The sequence below is a fragment of the Heloderma suspectum genome, chromosome 3, assembly GCF_057233095.1.
Source record: "Heloderma suspectum isolate Gila_16-S chromosome 3, 16-S_ref, whole genome shotgun sequence".
Taxonomy (NCBI): Eukaryota; Metazoa; Chordata; class Lepidosauria; order Squamata; family Helodermatidae; genus Heloderma; species Heloderma suspectum.
The window spans coordinates 25,384,197-25,402,955 of record NC_139460.1 but is presented as its reverse complement, the minus strand read 5'-3'; the positions used below and the strand labels follow the sequence as shown (position 1 = coordinate 25,402,955).

The window sequence follows — 18,759 nt, the reverse complement described above, 5'->3', positions numbered from 1 at the left end:
GCCCAGGATTTGTACAGGGTGTACAGTCCTAGCAATTTCTGGTTTCCCAGGGTAAACATAGGAAAAAGTAGAAGCCTTAGGTGGGTGTACAGCAAGTCCAAAACTGTCCCAGGCTGAGTCCTACCTAACTGATGTAGTTACACATCCTTAGCAAACTACCCACGACCAGACTGGCGACAGAATGAGTCCATGGGAAAGCTATATTCCCCCACCCTCTGCACAACCATTACACTATAAACTTGATGAGGCCTGGAATAATATTTCCCGCCTGCAAAGACACTGAACATGCAGAACATTCCAGTCACCCCTATGGCATAAAAGAGTGATCCTTGGACGTCAGCTTCACCCGGCTGACAAGCAGTACCTATGTGCATACCAGCAGAGTCAGTGTTATCCTTATGCTTATGGCCAATTCACATATAACTATTTTGAGATGTAAAGCCACATGGAGGCCTATTTCATGTGTGAATGTTTTGGTTAACAGCCTTACATAGGGAGAGCTTTTTCAATGCAAAGTGAGAAGGTTTAAATGTAAAATGCCAAAATACTAAATATTTTCTTCATTGTTCCCTTTCATTCAGTATTTGCTGGTACACCTCTCCCCTCCACACACACACATATACACACTGTGTTGAACTTCGGTTGATTACTTTGGTATCATATTATTTACTACACAAAACAATGTGCTAAAATCTCTTCTTAACATGCAGGCAAGGCTATGGAGGAGGGACAGATCCCTCCAGCTCTGGGATTCTTGCATCAAGAATGGGGTTGGACTAGATCTGGGGTCTCCAACCTTTCAGGGCCAGTGGGCACATTTGGAAATTTGAGAGAGTGTCATGGGCACCCTCACAAAGTGATTCCCCAGTGGTGGTGGGTGCTGATTCATAAAATGGCTGCCATTGTGGGTGTGGCCTCTCACAAAACATACAATTTCCCAGAAGGCAAACTGGTTATTTTCTTATGTTAATATGGTGCAGGAGCCAGCACTTCACTTCACAGCATGCCTGCCATCTCATTTTTTTTTTTTTAATGAAGGGAAAACTTAAAAAATTAACATCAGGAAGGGCCGAGAGTCTGGCAGCCACCAAGGGAGGTGTCGGGGGGGGGGAATGGGGGCAATAGGACTAGATGGCTTACAAGACTCCAGTTCTATGAATCACTCCACCTTCCTCTGCCAGCCAACATGGTAGAGGGCTTTAAAAAAATATTAGCCTGCTAAGAGGCCACTAGTCTTGTTTCCATGCTGACTGTAGAGATGAGAACTTCCCTGCCTCTGTGGCTAGCACAGAAACACAGGGTATACCAACGATGTCTTTATCTAGACAGAGATAGCCTGGAGTTATCCATGCTCTGATAACTTTTCATCCGGATTACTGCAATGCATTATATGTGGGGCTGCCTTTGAAAACCGTCGGGAAACTTCCACTGATCTAAACCAGGGCAGCGAGATTGTTAAAGGGAATGGCCAATGTGATCATATCATGCTGGAACTTTTCCAGCTGCACTGGCTTCCAGTCCATGCCCGGGCCAATTCAAAGTACTGGTATTAAGATTCAAAGCCCTAAACGACTTGGGGCCAGGTTATCTGAAGACTCATCTCCTCCCATATGTATCTGCTCGGACCCGACGAACATCTGCAAGGGTCCTTCTCCGTGAGCCCCTACCAAAGGAAGTGAGGTGGATGGCTACCAGGAAGAGGGCCTTTTCTGCTGTGGCACCCCGGCTGTGGAATGAGCTACGTTGTACTCTTTCAGGAACCAGGTGAAGACCCTTTTTATTTCCCCAGCATTTTTGCATTATAATCTTTTAACTTTGCTATTTTAAGTCTGTTTCTGTATTTCAAATCTCTGCATTGCTGCTAGGTTGCATTTTTATATTCTGTTCGTATTTTTATACTGCAGGTCTAAGCTTTTATCTTTTATACAAATTTTTATTCTGTACTTTGTGGTTATAATTTCTGTGAACCGTCCAGAGAGCTTTGGCTATTGGGTGGTATAGAAATGTAATATACAAACAAACAAACAAACAAACACTAGCCTCAGCAGGCTAGTAAAATTTCTTTTTGCAGGCTGGTAACTTTTGTAGGCTTGTTTACAAGGCTGTAGTACTGACTAATTTTATAGGACTATTGGAAGGATTACAACAAGATAATTTATACTGAGTGCTTTGTGCTTTGAACACAGTGAAGTGCTATATAAATGCTAAGTATTATCATTCTTATTATAGGTACAGAGCCAAATCAACAGAGAAACAAACAGATCTGTCTCTTGCTTTGCCAAAAGCAATAGCAAGACAGATGGAATGTAGGGTTGTGCGGAAGAGGGGAGAGAAGAGAGAAGAAGCCTTCTTTAATGTCTTAAAAACATCTTGGTTTGCCCCTTTGTCTTTTTTGATCTGACACAGACTGTAATAAAGAGGCCAATGAGCACTTGAACAAATATTGCTAAATACTGTACAGAATGGATAAGAATGAACCACGCGAAAGCTTAGCCTAAAAGCAGACAGCGTGGTAATCCATGATCTCAACAACATTACCAGCTGGGGACCAGCAAACCACATTGACCAAATAAGGCAAGTGCCTTCGTGCCTGAAATCCTTTCCCACTTAGCTCACTCCACTTTTCCTGTGATTTGTGCTATAAATGATAGAGGTTAGTCTCTTACTCCCGCAACACCGCTTGACTCAGATAGAATAAACTACCAAGCAGCCCAGTGTATACCCGGGCCTCTGTGATCTTCAGGGGCTGGGGGAGAAGAGGGAAAGAAACTCAATTTTATTTATAAGGACTAATCCTATTAGCCTTGCGCCTTCCAGATATTTTGGGCTACAACTCCAAGCATTCACACGCTGGCTGAGACTGATGCAAGTTGAAGCCCAAAACATCTGGAGAGCACCAGGTTGGAGAAGTTGGAGAATTCCTTCATTTAGGAAAAGAAGATGAAAACACACACATGGCAGGTGAACATCATCATGCTTTTATTATTGAGCTTAGGTGACAGTAGAAGATTACATTATAATTTCCAGGGCACCTATGATATTAGGCATGGTACTTAAATAAAAATAGACAGGCCTTTCTCTCATAATTACAGTTTAAAAGAATTAGCCCAGAGTTGGGCAACTTCTGGCCTTCCAGAAGTTTTGGCCTACAGCTCCCCTCACCCTTCACCATTGCCTATGATGGCTACGGCTGAGTGCAGTTGCAGACCAAAACATCTGGAGGAACACAAGTTGCCCAGCCCTGAATTAGACACAGAATAGAATGGGAGTGGAGGGGAAGTCAATTTGAAAATATCAGAATGAGAGTGAGTTTTTAAAACAGGTCAGATTTCAATCCAGTTGGGGGCAAGATCATCCTCCCCTTGCTTATGTTCTTCTTAAGAACAACGGGGTTTGACCTCCCAGTAGCTCTTCATCCTCTGGCTAGCGGCTGGGACCAGAATGTCTTTCACCTTGCCATTACAACCACAAGGCAATGAAGAGCTGCAAAAGGTAAAAGTGGATACCCAGGGGTTTTTTTTGGGGGGGGGGGTGGCGGATTGTGTGTGTGTGTGCAGTGCATTCTTGCTTCACTATCTCACACACTCCCCAATTTACATGTGCACATATTCCTATCAGTCATACCCACCACAGAATCAATGTGAATCAAACATTAGATGCCATTGCCTGCTTGCTCAGTAGTTAAAGTTGGAGCCAATGTCAAGGGTAGGCATGGTTGGACACTTGCAAAGGCCTCCCTTAGGTGCTCCCTGGAGGTGCAACTGAGGGCTTCCTGAGAAGTGCTCCTCTTCACTACTGCAACCTCTTGTTCACCTGCTTCTCAGTGGTGAGAACAACAGTGGTGGTGGTGAGGAAGAACATTAGATGCCACTGCCTGCTTGCTCAATGGTTCTCTGCCTGTCAAGCAAGCAAGTGGTAGCGATGATGAGCAGAGGACGAGGAGCAAGAGCAGCTGGTGACAATGGCAGGGAGAAGGTGCAGTTACTAAGGAAGGGGGCCAACTCAGGATGTCTTGCCATCGGATCCTCAAAAACCTGAAGCCGGCACTGGTTAGAGTATCAGATTAGGATAGGGTAGATCTAGGTTCAAATCCCCACTCAGCAATGACACTCCCAGTCTTCTGCTGCTGTAACCTTGCTTCACCAGCCACTAGATCTGCCAAATTTCAGATGAATAGGGGAACGGCTATTTTTAAAAAGGCATATATTTCAGAACCAATTTTTTAAAAGGTGAACATCCTATAAGCTTGGCATTGCTTTCAATAGGAGACCCAAATACCCGTCTCTGGGTTGTAACTCCTATTCACATGACATTTTGAGGAATTCTACTAACTCTTTAAAGGATCAGATCTGCAAAATTTCAGATAGGCAGAACAAACAGATGCCATCAGGATCAAAAAAGATCAAGCAGATGTCCTTGTTTTGGTCGACCTGATGAAGGACAACTGACTGAATACAATGTGCCATGATCAAGCAGATTTGGCTAGCTTATTCACTGGTGTGGCAATCCGCACCCTGCCATGGCCAAGGATCTTCTCATGGTGAAGCAGAATATCAGAATTTCAAGAAGGTGTGTTTGCAAGTAACAGCCTACCAGGTTACTTCCAAACATATCTTGAAATTCTGATATGCTACTTTTCCAGCTTCTTCTGCCATGAGAAGATAAGCAATAGAAACAATCTATATATACTTTTCAGTAAAACAGAATAAAAGTTTTGCCACTTTACCCTATACTGATTTCTTGTCTGGCCTGGTGACTAATGGTTTAGCTAGACAAACCACATTATTGTGTTATGTCTCAACCTATCTATACATTTAGATCTAATGGGAAACCCTGATTTCCTGCTACATGAATGAGCCTCAGGCTCACATGCTCCCTCCTCCTCTCCTCTTGCAAAGCTGTATGAAGATCAGAAGCCGCCACTTTTAAACTAAGCGCAGTTTCCCATTACATCTCAGCTTGGGGAACTGTGGTTTGTTTAAACTGTTGTTGTTGGTTTTATTGTCAGCTTTTATAGTTGTTTTTATTTGTTATTTTATTGTGTTTACGTTTTTATTGCTTTTAATATTTTAACTGTTTTTATGTATTTTATTGCTGTGAGCCACCTTGTGAGTGCTTCTGTCCTGAAAGATGGCCAAGTTAAAAAAAAAAGAAAAGAAACAAACAAACTGTGCATTCAAAACAACCCAAGAAGTTAAACCAGGGTTTGGTCATGGCTTGTTCTAAACTAAACACAGTTCCCCAGCTTCATGAAACATGGAATTAAACTTAGTTTAAAAGTGGAAGCAAAGCTTCCAATCTCCTCTTCACAGCCACACAAGAGGAAGGAAGGAAGGAGAAGGGAGGGCAGCATGCAGGCTCATTCACATAACAGAAACAACAGTTTACCATTAGGTCTGGACTAGATAAGTGAGGGGCTTTTTCCAAGGTACTTTTTTCCCCAGGACTTCCCATCTCTATTCTGGATCAGCCCATTGTCTGCTGAGCAATATTTTGATTTCACTCCCTACCCTCTTCTCTGCCAAAACCCTTCCCACCAACAGCACACAGCCTCATCTGCCCCCAGGTCTTGCACACGGACAGTTTTAAATATTTCTAAGCAATTGAAATAAATTGCTGTAATAAGATTTCATAACAGCACAGAATCTGAGCCTATAGTTAGGGAGAACTAAGTTAAATCAACAGAAGCTCAAGCTCTTACTCATTATAAGCTATGGAGGCTTCAAAGACTGCAGTTAGCCTTTGTCTTAGGGTTAGGGCTGTAAAGTTTATCTTATTCTGGAAATATATTGGTAAAACTATTATTTGCTGCAAATCTGTATGTTTTGTGTTTAAATCTTATTCCTTGTGAGTCTTCTTATGACTTCAGTAAATGTTGTAAGACAACAAAAACTGGAGACATCCATATCTCTTTTATGAAATATATAGATACGGATATAAATAAACAATTCAACAGAGCAGGCTCTTTTGTTGTATATTCTTGTAACATTCTAAAACCACTTGAACTTTGCTCCTTGACATTTCCTTTTCAGAAGGCAGTTATATAATGAAAATAGAAGAAATGCTTATTCTCTAAGACTGATTTTCTTCTTAGTTAAGTTGTAAGGTGAAATGAAATAAGACACTTTTTACTTTCATTATCTTAACACTTTTTAATGTCAGAAATGGTTTAATTTTACAAGCCCAACAATAAAACCCAACATATATTATGTGTATTAGGATATTAAAGTCCATATTTCTAAGTTAATGTTTTAAAACATCCCCACCCCCTTCTCCAGATGACAAAGCAACAACAGAATATCTATTACAGAATCGGACTCAAAGAGTGCTTATCAACAGCATCTTCTCAAACTGGGGAGAGGTAACGAGCAGGGTACCACAGGGCTCAGTCCTGGGCCCGCTGCTCTTCAACATTTTTATTAATAACTTGGAGGAGGAGCAGGTGCAGGGGATGCTGATCAAATTTGCAAATGACACAAAATTGGGTGGGATATCTAATACCCTGGAAGACAGAAACAAAATTCAAAGTGATCTTGATAGGCTGGAGTACTGGGCAGAAAACAAAATGAAATTTAACAGGGATAAATGCCAAGTTTTGCACCTAGGAAAAAGAAACCAAATGCACACTTACAAGATGGGGGATATGTGGCTCAACAACACTACAAGTGAGAAGGATCTTGGAATTGGGGTAGATCACAAGCTGAATATGAGCCAACAATGTGATGTGGCTGCAAAAAAGGCCAATGCTATTTTGGGCTGCATTAATAGAAGTGTAGCTTCCAAATCATGTGAAGTACTAGTTCCCCTCTACTCAGCACTGGTTAGGCCTCATCTGGAGTCCTGTGTCCAGTTCTGGGCACTGCACTTTAAGAACGATGCAGACAAGCTGAAGAGGGTTCAGAGGAGGGCAACAAAGATGACCAGGGGACTTGAAACAAAGCCCTATGAAGAGAGACTGAAAGAACTGGGCATGTTTAGCCTTACGAAGAGAAGACTGAGGGGAGATATGATAGCGCTCTTCAAGGACTTAAAAGGTTGTCACAGAGAGGAAGGCCAGGATCTCTTCTCGATTATCCCAGAGTGCAAGACACGGAATAATGTGCTCAAGTTACAGCAAGTCAGATTTCTGCTTAACATCAGGAAAAACATCCTGACTGTTAGAGCACTACGACAATGTAACCAATGACCTAGGGAGGTAGTGGGCTCTCCCACACTGGAGGCATTCAAGATAAAGCTCGACAGCCATCCAACCCTACAGTTCTATGACTCTATTAAATATTAAGGCATGTAGATTCCAAGAATGAAAAGCTAGAGAGCCTTGGGCTATGAATATCTTGGGAATGCATGTTGTTTGCATTGCTCAAAAAGTTTATGACTTGGGAGGTTTCCTCCCACATATCTGAAACCACATCATAACAATCTGCTAAGTCAAATTGCTGACTTCCCACACACCTCAGCATCAAACAACATTCTAAAGAATCATTCAATGCCTACATTTGCTTCTGCCCAAATGCCTCATCCATTCATAAACACTTTGCAAATCTTTCACACTCTCACCCCAAATGCGTGAGAAACATGCATTTTTATGTTGCATAAGGAAAAACATGTCATGACACCAGAGGGAAGGAGAAATGCACAAGCTTCCCTTTTTAACATGACTGGAGTAATCCAATTATGTACAAAACTAAGGATACAGATTGTCCCAGTGAAATTGGGTAAAATAAAATGGTAAGAGAGTGTATGTGTGTACACGCGTATAAGTAAATTTAGGGTGTTGTTATCCCAGGGTTCAGATGCTTAATTTGTAGGTCAGCTGAAAATCATGTCCAAGACATAGCAGCATGTAGGTGTGGTGAGGGAAGCATGAACCTGAGCAAATAAACATATGAACAGAAGGGCATGAAAACAGCCTTTTCCCCCAGCAGGCTGACCACAAGTTCACTGTAGGAATTTGCTCAGGGCATGTGGTCAGCTTCTCCCAGCCAATTGTCTCATTTTTTTCAAAGATTTTTCTCCTGGACTATTCTCAACCATTTTTGCTTGCAATTAACATAACAGTAAAGCATCATCAATCACTTCTCTAGGAAACTGAACACCGGTTGCAGCGAAACCACATTTAGTTCAATGCCACAATATTAAGAATTTAAGCTCTGCCTTACTGGATCAGATTAAGATCTGTCTCAGCCTTTCCCAACCTGGTGCCCTCCATACGTTTTAGACTACAACTCCCAGCATTCCTGACCATTGGCCATGCTAACTGGGGCCAATGAGAGGTGAAGTCAAAAATACCTGGAGGGCACCAGATTGGGGAAGTCTGGTCTATCTTGTTCATTACATTTCACTTCATTTATTAAATGTATTAGATACCGTTCTCTAAAAAAGACTCAAGGCATCTTACTCAAGTGCTTCTAATGGGTTCTTGCATTCCATCCCCTATACCATTCTGTGCAGCATATAACCATTGACCTCATTCAGATGCAATGCTAAACCTTGGATTACAAGAATAAGATGTGGTGAGCCTTGGGGTCAGATGTTCTACCCTCCTTCTGTGGTGCAGCTGTGAGGAGGAGTTCAGAAACTTTTTGTTTTGTATTAGAGTAATACAAAAGCCTGTTGTGACATCTGAACCTGGACAGATTGTGATTAATCTTAAGTATGGTTTGATGAAAGGGGCTAAACTTCAAACCATAGTTTATGACTCTCGCTCATTTCAACTAAATATTGTTAAGATTAACCACAGTCTAGGATTCTGACAACATGTTAAACGGCATTAATCTAAAACTGAACCGTAACTATGCCAGACGACAAAGGAGCACGAGAATGGTTTCTTCTTATTAGAGGCATCTCAAATTAGCCATCACCAGAACTAAATTAAAACTTCAGTAGTATGCACAGCGTGCACTATTTACCCATCAGATACATTTTTTTTTTAGTATACAATAAGTCAATGATCGACTGATGGAGGGGTACCATTTAAGAATGTCAAACTCCTCTCCCACTACCAAAATTTGAAATGATGGCCTGATTGTACATGGTGGGTTACAAGCTGCCAAGCACTACAACTGACTTACCAGGCTTCCAGCAGTGTAAGAAGCATGTCAGGTGCATGCCTCCTGCATGCCCAAAGGAATTAGTCAAAACAAGGAGCATGCAAGACTTCAGCCTGCAGCATAGTTTGGCTGTGGGATGGATTAAGCAAATGAAGCAGGGATCTAGTGATATACTATAACTAATAATATTCATAAACAACTTACTTTTGCTGCACCTATTTGTTCTTTACGAAATTTCTCCAGTGGTGCTATTAAAACATCATTTGCATTCTGGATCTGAAATATAGATATAGATATATAAATATGCATCATTTCAGCACATGCATTTTTAGTCATTCGAGATACATTAGTAATTCCTATCCACAAGCCATAAGTGGTCTTATCCATAAATGGTCAAATCTGCAACGCAATCCCACTGGCTCTATTAAATAGGCAGTCCCAGAAAGGAAAGCATGAGAAATAAATATAGAAGAAGATATAATTTATTATTTTATTTATTTATTAAATTTATTAATCGCCCATCTGGCCGGTCACCCAGCCACTCTGGGCAATGTAAAACCCCAACCAAGCTAAAAAGCTGTTGTAATTTTAGGCTGCAGCCCTAAAATAGTCAGTTTTTGCTGACTAAACACACCTAGGATTACACTGTATGTATCCATTCAGATTTAACAATCCTGGGCCCAAATAATCTTGATCCCATCACGCATCAGTGTAGGTGCTGAAATAATGGTTTCCCTGAAACTACAGTTTTCTGTTATGTCTATGTGTGGAGGGGGAGCAATCCTATGGCCACTAGACACTGGCTAGAGGGCCATAGGATATGCTCTTTTCCGTGTTCCCGGAAAACCGACCTCCTCCCACGTCTGCGTTGCCTCCAGGGCAGGGCGGAGGAGCTCCGTCCTCCGCACTCAGAAGAGGAGCACGGAGTGACTGAAAAGGGGCGGGGCTGGGGGCATTCTGGGGCAGGGAGAGAGGAGCTGTGTGTATGACACATCCTATGTGTTGTACATGCAGCCTCCTCTCCCAGTCGGCCCCCCGTGGCTAGACAGCTGAAAATGGCTGTCTAGTGGAAAACAGCAGGGCAGGAGAGGCGCAAAGGGAATGATCCCCCCCCCCCGGGCCTCTCCTGCCTTGCTTAGGATAGGCGGTCATCTCCGAGTTCAGAGGCGGCCACCACCCAACGAGTTCAACTGGGCTTATTCCCAAGTAAGTGTGTGCATGTGTGTGTGTGTGTAGGATTTCAGTCTTAATTACAACTAATTTAGCTGGACTGGGGACTAAATTTGCATACCTACAAACCTGTCTAAATCTTACCATTAATGCCACTTCTTTTAGTACTTATAATTAAGCACACAGTAGGGACAACATTGCTTGCTATGCAGAACACTGCAGACTTAAGACAAACATAGATTGTTTAGAGCAACAAATAAATAAATTGAACATACTGGAGAGCCAGTGTGGTGTAGTGGCTAGAGTGTTGGACTGGGAGTCAGGAGATCCGGGTTCTAGTCCCCACTTGGCTATGGAAACCCACTGGGTGACTTTGGGCCTATCACAGACTCTCAGCCCAACCTACCTCACAGGGTTGTTGTTGTGAGGCTAAAATGGAGAGGAGGAGGATTATGTACACTGCCGTGGGTTCCTTAAGTCGGAAAAAAGGTGGGATATAAATGTAATAAACAAACAAATACCAGTTTAAAAATTATCCTGATAATAAAAAATGAGTATACTAAAGCTAGAGATTCTTTATTTGAACAAAGGAGCAAGGGAAAGTCTCACACTTGCAACTGTTTCATTATCACCTCTCTAAAAACTGTAAAGTGTAGTTACATATTTTCTTTTCTAAAACATTCTTTGCATCGGATAAAATTAAGTAGTCTAGAGAAAAATCTCATACGCCTTCAAGAAAGGGTGCCAGCCATCATTTCATGCTCCTGCACAGCTGCTAGAATAACTTAAGGCCAGAAAAGTGTGCATGTACAAAGTTTTTGCTACTAGTATACACACGGCTATTGTGTCATGTACTTGTACTAAAGCACTAATTTAGCCATCAGGGCCAGCTATCTGAGCAAACCCATTTATAACCACCCTTTCTGTTGTACCTTTACACCCAAATAGTTGATTGAGAACCAAAGTTGAAATTCTAGCTCTTATAGGTATCTGTCATTTTGTATTCAGTTTTCTAAAGTGCTTTTAATTTTCCTTAATTGTATTTTCCAGCTCTGGAGCAAAAGAATGGCTGCATTCAAATGATTGTATCTTGGCTTAGTAAGATACAAACAAGCTTTTTGCCCATGCATACAGCCCTTCTCTCCTTCCTAAGCCAGAAAGTCTTTATCTGTAGTCTCCCATTTCACCCAAACCAGGAAAACAGTGGTTATCAGCTTCAGAACAAGCCAGGATCTTAAACCAACTTCAAATCATGGTTTTAGATCCTGGCTTGTTCCAAAGCTGGTAACCATTATTTTCCTTGTTTGGATAAAATGGGCAACTATGGATAATTAGAGACTTCCTGTCTTAAAGTACGCCATGGAGGGAGGAGCAAAGAGGCTGAGTGCATGGGCAAAAGGGTAATTCATACCATGACTTCTTAAGCCAAGATATGATCATCCAAATAGGACCAATGATTTAGAAACAAGGGCTTGAATCCTAAAAGTAAATTAACCTAAAGACGTTAACAGAAGACAGGTTTCCTGCCCCTTCCTTCCCCTTGGAGCTACTTGTGACCTTTAAAAAGCCTCTCCTGAACAATCTGAGATTGAGCATAGTGGGATGCTGAGAGAGGAGGGGATGGGAAGCTTCCTTTCCATGAACTTTGTCAACTTATCTTTGGTTTATGATTGCAAGTGTGTTGGATCAACAATATGCAATCAAATTATTCCTCTTGGACTTCAGGGCCCCATATACACAAGCCATTTACTCCGGGGCTGCTGCGATTTGAAGTCCTTCGGGGCATACAAAGTAGTCACCACTTTGCAGCCAAACCGTGGTTTTCACCCAGAAAATGCAGATTTCTAAAGAGGCATTTTGCTGCAATGTTTTTGGTTTGCTGCAGGTTTCCCATGGTTGCGAGCTGTCTGTCCCTTCCCGAACCAACTTTGCATTTTGTGGTGGGTGTGTGGTAGGTGTGCCTAGTGCCTGTGTCACTCTGTGATGCCCCTTCACTCCTCATCGTTTCTTCGCGGCTGCACAGAGGCACAGAGAAGCATGCTCATTTCTTCAACCACACCTTCGCACACCTTCACAGCTTTGTATCTTCGCAATGGCTACTTTGGAGTCAGTGGCTAAGGGCTGGGGGGGCGGGGTGGGAGAGCAGAATGTCCAGGACCAACCTCACTTCAGCCACCATTTTGGAATGATGGGTAGGCTTATACCTCTCATGGGTACATGCCTTGGTGTGTGCGAACCATGGCGAGAGTCTTGGGCTGAAGAACTGCCAAACAGTTGGCATGGTAATGAAGGAGCAGACCACCCACATTTTACCTAACGAGGAACAGACAGACATAAAAGAACCCCTAAAATACAAAATAACCACTAAAACCTGAAGTGTCGCACCCCCACCCTCACATGCCTGCACAGCTGTGTATTTAAATATAATGGTTAAAAAATGAGCAGCATGACTGCCACAGTTTACTTTGCTTCAACGGCTATGTGTCAGGGCACAACAAATTTCCCCACTGGAGAAGTCTGCAGTATATCGCACATGTACCACAGCAGAAGCTAATTCACAGCTGCAATGCTGCGCAGTTACGACGGAGTGAAGGTTGAAAGCAGTGCCATGTAGGTGGCCCCCAGGAGAACTAGTGTATATGATGAATTTTGCTGATGTGTAAGAAGCAGCTGAGAAATTCAGATAATGCCAATATCAGTTTTGTAAAAGGTAACCACTGACTCACACAAATAAAATATATCTAATGCAGTGTTAATAGTCGTTAACTCTTTGTTCTTCCATGTGGTTCTAACAAACTGTTTATTCCATAAATCAGCTACAAACCATGATTAAAAATGTTGATTTAGGCTGTGTCAGGGTGGACACTGAGCCCATAGAATCCCAGAGTAGTTCTGATTCTGAGGAAGAGCAGTCGCTCCTGGGAGAGGAGTGCGCTCCTCTTTCCCAGGACCAACAGCTGACAGAGATTCCTCCCACCAGCATTCCTAGTTTAGTTAGCAGCCCAGGGAGTGACCAAGCACAGATAGCAGACTTGGTGGATGCGCGACGCAGACGCAGAGAGCGGCGCCAGATGGAGGGCGCGGAAAGGAGGTGAAGTGCCAGGTTGGCGCGCAAACAACGGCTGCGCCCAGAGGCTCCAAGGGAAAAGGGGAGGGACTCTCCCTAGTCCTTAAGTTCAGGGGTCTGCCAGTAATTCCCTTTCAAACGGGGACCAACTGTTCCAACTTCGGGCATAGGTACTGTGCTGCTCAGATCTAGTTGCAATCAGTATAGTTGTTAAGTTGTAAAAGAAGAATAAAGCTTTGAAAGGAATTCCTTTGTCTGTGTCTGGACTTGGCTACTGGTTTAGACAGAGAGAGACCTCCAAGGAGCCCTTGACAGCTTGGTCCCCGTTCCTCTTTTTTTTTTCTTTCTCTCCTCTCTCTCTCCGATTGCCTTATGGAGGGTGCCGGGGACCCAGCGGTGCAAGCTCTGGTGCAAGAGAACCAGTTGCTCCGTGATCAGATGGCTCAACTGACGGCGGCCGTGCAAAATCTACAGGCTGTGGTTCAACCCCCCCCCCACCTCCGATTCCCCCATGCCGCAAGTGCCTGGTGGCGTTGCCAGAGAGGTTTTCTGGTGAGAAAGGACTTTTTCAGATTTTCAGGGCCCAATCAGAGCTGTACATGCGTCTTAGGCCTGAGGATTTCCAGATGGAACAGGTTCGTGTGGGTTTAATCATTAACCTACTGTCAGCATGGCAGCTAACTGGGCTTCGAGGCTCCTGCTCGCTAATGACCCCCTGCTCGGGGACTACCAAGGTTTCATGACAGCCATGGCACGTTTTTTCGGTGACCCCCTGCGCACGCAGACGGCTTCTCAGGAGATTCGCCGCCTCCGGCAGGGCAAGGACTCAGTTTCCAGCTACGCAACAACCTTTCGCTTGCTGATGCAGGATTTACAGTGGAATGATGCCGCGCTAGTGGCTCAGTTTTTGGATGGTTTGAACGACGAGATTTTGGATGAGTTGGCATGCACACCCAGCCCACCTACTTTGGAGAACCTCATCCAGACCTGCCTTCAGATAGACAGTCGGCTCGAGGGGCGCCGGCAGACCTGGCAGGGCGCCAGGGGCCGGGATTTCCCTCCTCGCATTCCCATTAGGGGTTGGACTCGATGGCCTTGTAGGCCCCTTCCAACCCTACTATTCTATGATTCTATGATCCCCCACGTTTCCTGCCTCCTCCCCCACCCCCCGCTCCGGCGCTGGGGGTAGAGGAGACCCCAATGCAGCTGGGAGCTACTTGAGCCTCGCTGCTGCCAAAGGAGTTTGAGCACCGCCGTGCTGAGCGCCTCTGTTTTCGATGTGGAAAGCTGGGGCATTTCGCCAAGACCTGCCGAGTGAAATCCATAGCTCCGCTGCCTCCCCCTCCTCCTCCTCTCCTTCCCCCCCTCCTCCTCCTAGTCCCCAGGCCTGACTAGACTGCCCCCCAAGCTTGTTGGGGGCCTCCAGTGTGGGGGTCAGTTCCCCACCCGGTGGGTGCCTTCCCCAACCCCCCCACCCTCCCATCTGCTGTTGCATGTTCACCTCCGCTCCTCTCAGTGGGGGCGGGTGGAGGCCCTAGCTTTAGCGGACTCGGGGGCGACGACCAGTTTCATGGATGAGACCTTCGCCCTTTTCCACAACATTCCTACCCTGCCCCTTCCTGCCCCCTTGGCAGTGCAGACCATTGATGGGCGTCCTCTCTCTTTGGGCGCAGTGACCCGGATTACAGTTCCGCTCACTGTGCGCATCCAGTCCCACGTTGAGCAGATTCAGTTTCACTTAGCCAAGGTTCCCTTATACCCACTCGTGCTGGGTGTTTCCTGGCCCTCTAAGCACAACCCTCAGATTTCTTGGGGGCTTCAGCAAGTGGAGTTTGCGTCTCCCTACTGCTGGCAGCATTGCCTCCCGGAGGAGGCGCCAGTCCCAGTCCAGGCCTTAACCCTTTCCTCCCCCTCCTTGTCTGTTTCTGGCAGTCCTTCAGCGACCGTCATCCTCCCAGAGAAGTATGCAGCTTTTCAGGATGTGTTTGACAAGAAGGAGGCTGACCGGCTTCCCCCCCACCGCCCTTTTGACTGTGCCATTAACCTCATTCCGGGGGCGACCATCCCCGCTGGCCGGCTGTATCCGATGTCGGAGCCAGAACTTTGAGCTCTGCGGGAGTTTTTGGACACAAATCTCAAACGCGGTTTCATTCGCCCCTCCTCCTCCCCCGCCTGCGCTCCTACCTTCTTTGTGGCCAAGAGATCTGGCGAGCTCAGGCCGGTGCACGATTTCAGAAATCTAAATTCCGTTTCCATCCCTGAGAAGTACCTCCTCCCCCTCATACCAGAGATGCTGGAGCGCCTGGGGCGAGCCAAGATTTTCACAAAGTTGGACCTGCGTAACGCATATAATCTCATTTGCATCCGGGAGGGGGATGAGTGGAAGACCTGTTTCGGGACCCGGGATGGAGCGTATGAATACCTAGTAATGCCCTTTGGGCTCTCCTGCGCCCCTCCCACTTTTTGGCGTTTTATGAATGCCATCTTCAGGGACTATTTGGACACTTTCCTCATTGTATATCTCGATGATTTACTTATATTTTCTGAGGACTCCGATGCCCATCAGCTTCATGTCTCTGCCGTACTCCAGCGCCTCTGTGAGAACCATCTTTATGCCAAGCTGGAGAAATGTGTGTTTGACCTAACCTCTTTGGACTTTCTTGGCTACATTATTTCACCTGACGGTATCAGGATGGATCCTGCAAAGGTCCAGGCTGTCCTCTCCTAGCAGGCTCCATCTACCAAGAAGGACTTGCAACGTTTTCTGGATTTTGCTAATTTTTACAGAAAGTTCCTGCCCAGTTTTGCTTGGCTCACTTCTCCTCTCACGGACCTCCTTAAGGGAAAGAAATCTCCTTTTCATTGGACAGCATCTGCCCAACAGGCTTTCGAGGAACTTAAGAGGCTTTTCAGTTCTGAGCCGATCCTGTTACATCCCGACCCGAGGAAGCCTTTTGTAGTGCAAACTGATGCCTCTGACTTCGTGGTGGGGGCGGTGCTCTTTCAGCCAGATCGGGAGGGTGGCGGGCTGCAACCCTGCGCCTACCACTCCAGGAAACTGACCATGTCTGAGAGGAATTATACCATCTGGGAGAAGGAACTGTTGGCCATCAAGTCCGCTTTGGAGACCTGGCGTCATCTCCTGGAGGGGGCACAGCACCCAGTCGAAGTTAGAACCGACCACTGCAACCTCGAACATCTTCAGACAGCCCGTGCCTTAAACCAGCGGCAGATTAGGTGGTCGCTTTTTTTTTCTCGGTTCCACCTTAAGATTTGCCATGTGAAGGCTTCAGACAACCTACAAGCGGATGCTCTTTCTCGTAAGCCTGACCTCCAGCCAGGGAGTGAGGAAACTCCCCCCCCCCTCTGATTCTTCCCCCTCAAGGCCTGGCGGCAGCTGCAGTGCCTCATTCTTGGGAGGAGCTCCTTCTCTCTGCACAGGCTCAGGATGCTTTTGTTCGCACAAAGGTGGAGGAATTGGGGCTAGCCTCTGCCCCCCCCCACTCTACCCCCTTCTCTTTGCGAGGTGGCCTGCGTTACCATTCTGGCCGGGTCTATGTGCCTTCTAGACCCCTCCGCGAGAAGGTCCTCCATCAGTGCCACGACTCCCCCACAGCTGGGCATTTTGGCGTCGCCAAAACCTTGCATGGAGTGACGAGGGATTTTTGGTGGCCTCGTGTGTGTCAGGACGTCAAGTCCTATGTCGCCTCCTGCCCAACCTGTCAGCGAGCGAAGGCCCCCTCAGGCAAGCCCACAGGCTTGCTTCACGCCCTGCCTACCCCCTCAGGACCTTGGAAACTGCTCTCCCTTGACTTCATCACTGACTTGCCTCCCTCACACGGTAAGACCACTATTCTGGTGGTGGTGGATTTGTTTTCTAAGATGGCCCATTTCATCCCCTGCTCTGGGTTGCCCACAGCCAGGGAGACGGCAGAGCTGTTCGTGGCGCATGTTTTCCACCTCCACGGATGGCCCGAGGGTCTCGTTTCCGATAGGGGGGCCCAATTCACTGCCCATTTCTGGAGGGAGCTACTGGCGTTGCTCCATGTGATGCTCCGTCTTTCCTCCGCCCACCATCCACAGACGGACGGTCAGACCGAGCGCACCAATGCGACTCTGGAGCAATATCTGCGCTGTTATGTAAATTACCAGTAGGATAACTGGTTTTCCTTGCTGCCTCTCGCAGAATTTGCTTATAACAATGCCTGCCATGCTTCCACCCGCCAAACTCAATTTTTTGCCAATTTTGGTTACCACCCCAAGGCCTCCCCGTCCACCCTAGCTCCCTCTTTGGTGCCAGCGGCCCAGGACTTTTTAGAGGAGTTGCGAGTGGTACACCACCTCTTACGGGACTCCCTTGAGCAAGCCAAGACAGCCTACAAGGCCTCTGCAGACCAGCGGCGCCAGCCGGGTCCGTCTCTGCAACCGGGGGACTGGGTTTGGTTGTCCACCCAATACCTCCCCTCTCACTTGCCTGCAAGGAAGCTCGCGCCTCGCCGCACGGGGCCTTTCCAGATTACGGCCCAGATTAACCCTGTTGCTTTTCGCCTGGCTCTCCCACCCTCCATGAAGATCCATCCCGTTTTTCATCGGTCCTTGCTGTCCCCTCTGGTTTCTGGCGACCCTCATCGCTTGGTCGGCTCCCCCCCGCCGCCAGTGCTGGTGGAGGGGGAGGAGGAGTTTGAGGTCGCGGAGATTCTGGACTCCCGCCTTTCTCGTGGCCGCTTGCAATAACTGGTGGACTGGAAGGGGTACGGGCCTGATGAGCGATCCTGGGAACCTGCGGAAAATGTGCATGCTCCGTTGCTGCTGAGGTGCTTCCACCAGCTGTACCCCCACAAACCTGGGGCCCCAGGGGAGGAGCACGAGGGGGGGCCTCATGGGAGCAGGGATGATGTCAGGGTGGACACTGAGCCCATAGAATCCCAGAGTAGTTCTGATTCTGAGGAAGAGCAGTCGCTCCTGGGAGAGGAGTGCGTTCCTCTTTCCCAGGACCAACAGCTGACAGAGATTCCTCCCACCAGCATTCCTAGTTTAGTTAGCAGTCCAGGGAGTGACCAAGCACAGATAGCAGACTTGGTGGATGCGCAACGCAAACACAGAGAGCGGCACCAGATGGAGGCCACGGAAAGGAGGCGAAGTGCCAGGTTGGCGTGCAAACAACGGCTGCGCCCAGAGGCTCCAAGGAAAAAGGGGAGGGACTCTCCTTAGTCCTTAAGTTCAAGGGTCTGCCAGTAATTCCCTTTCAAACGGGGACCAACTGTTCCAACTTAGGGCATAGGTACTGTGCTGCTCAGATCTAGTTGCAATCGGTATAGTTGTTAAGTTGTAAAAGAAGAATAAAGCTTTGAAAGGAATTCCTTTGTCTGTGTCTGGACTTGGCTACTGGTTTAGACAGAGAGAGAGAGACGTCCAAGGAGCCCTTGACAGGCTGAGACATAAATGCACATTTGCATCCCTTGAGAATTTTTT

General features: G+C 46.3%; 1 protein-coding gene across 1 annotated transcript in view; it reads right to left on the bottom strand.

Moving 5' to 3' along the window:
• Positions 1-18,759, bottom strand: part of ARHGAP42 (Rho GTPase activating protein 42) — a 253,118-nt gene that overhangs the window by 103,654 nt on the left and 130,705 nt on the right. The window contains exon 4 of the mRNA XM_084842649.1: positions 9,255-9,326. Coding sequence (XP_084698775.1) covers positions 9,255-9,326 — 72 coding nt within the window. The remainder of the gene's footprint in view (positions 1-9,254; positions 9,327-18,759) is intronic.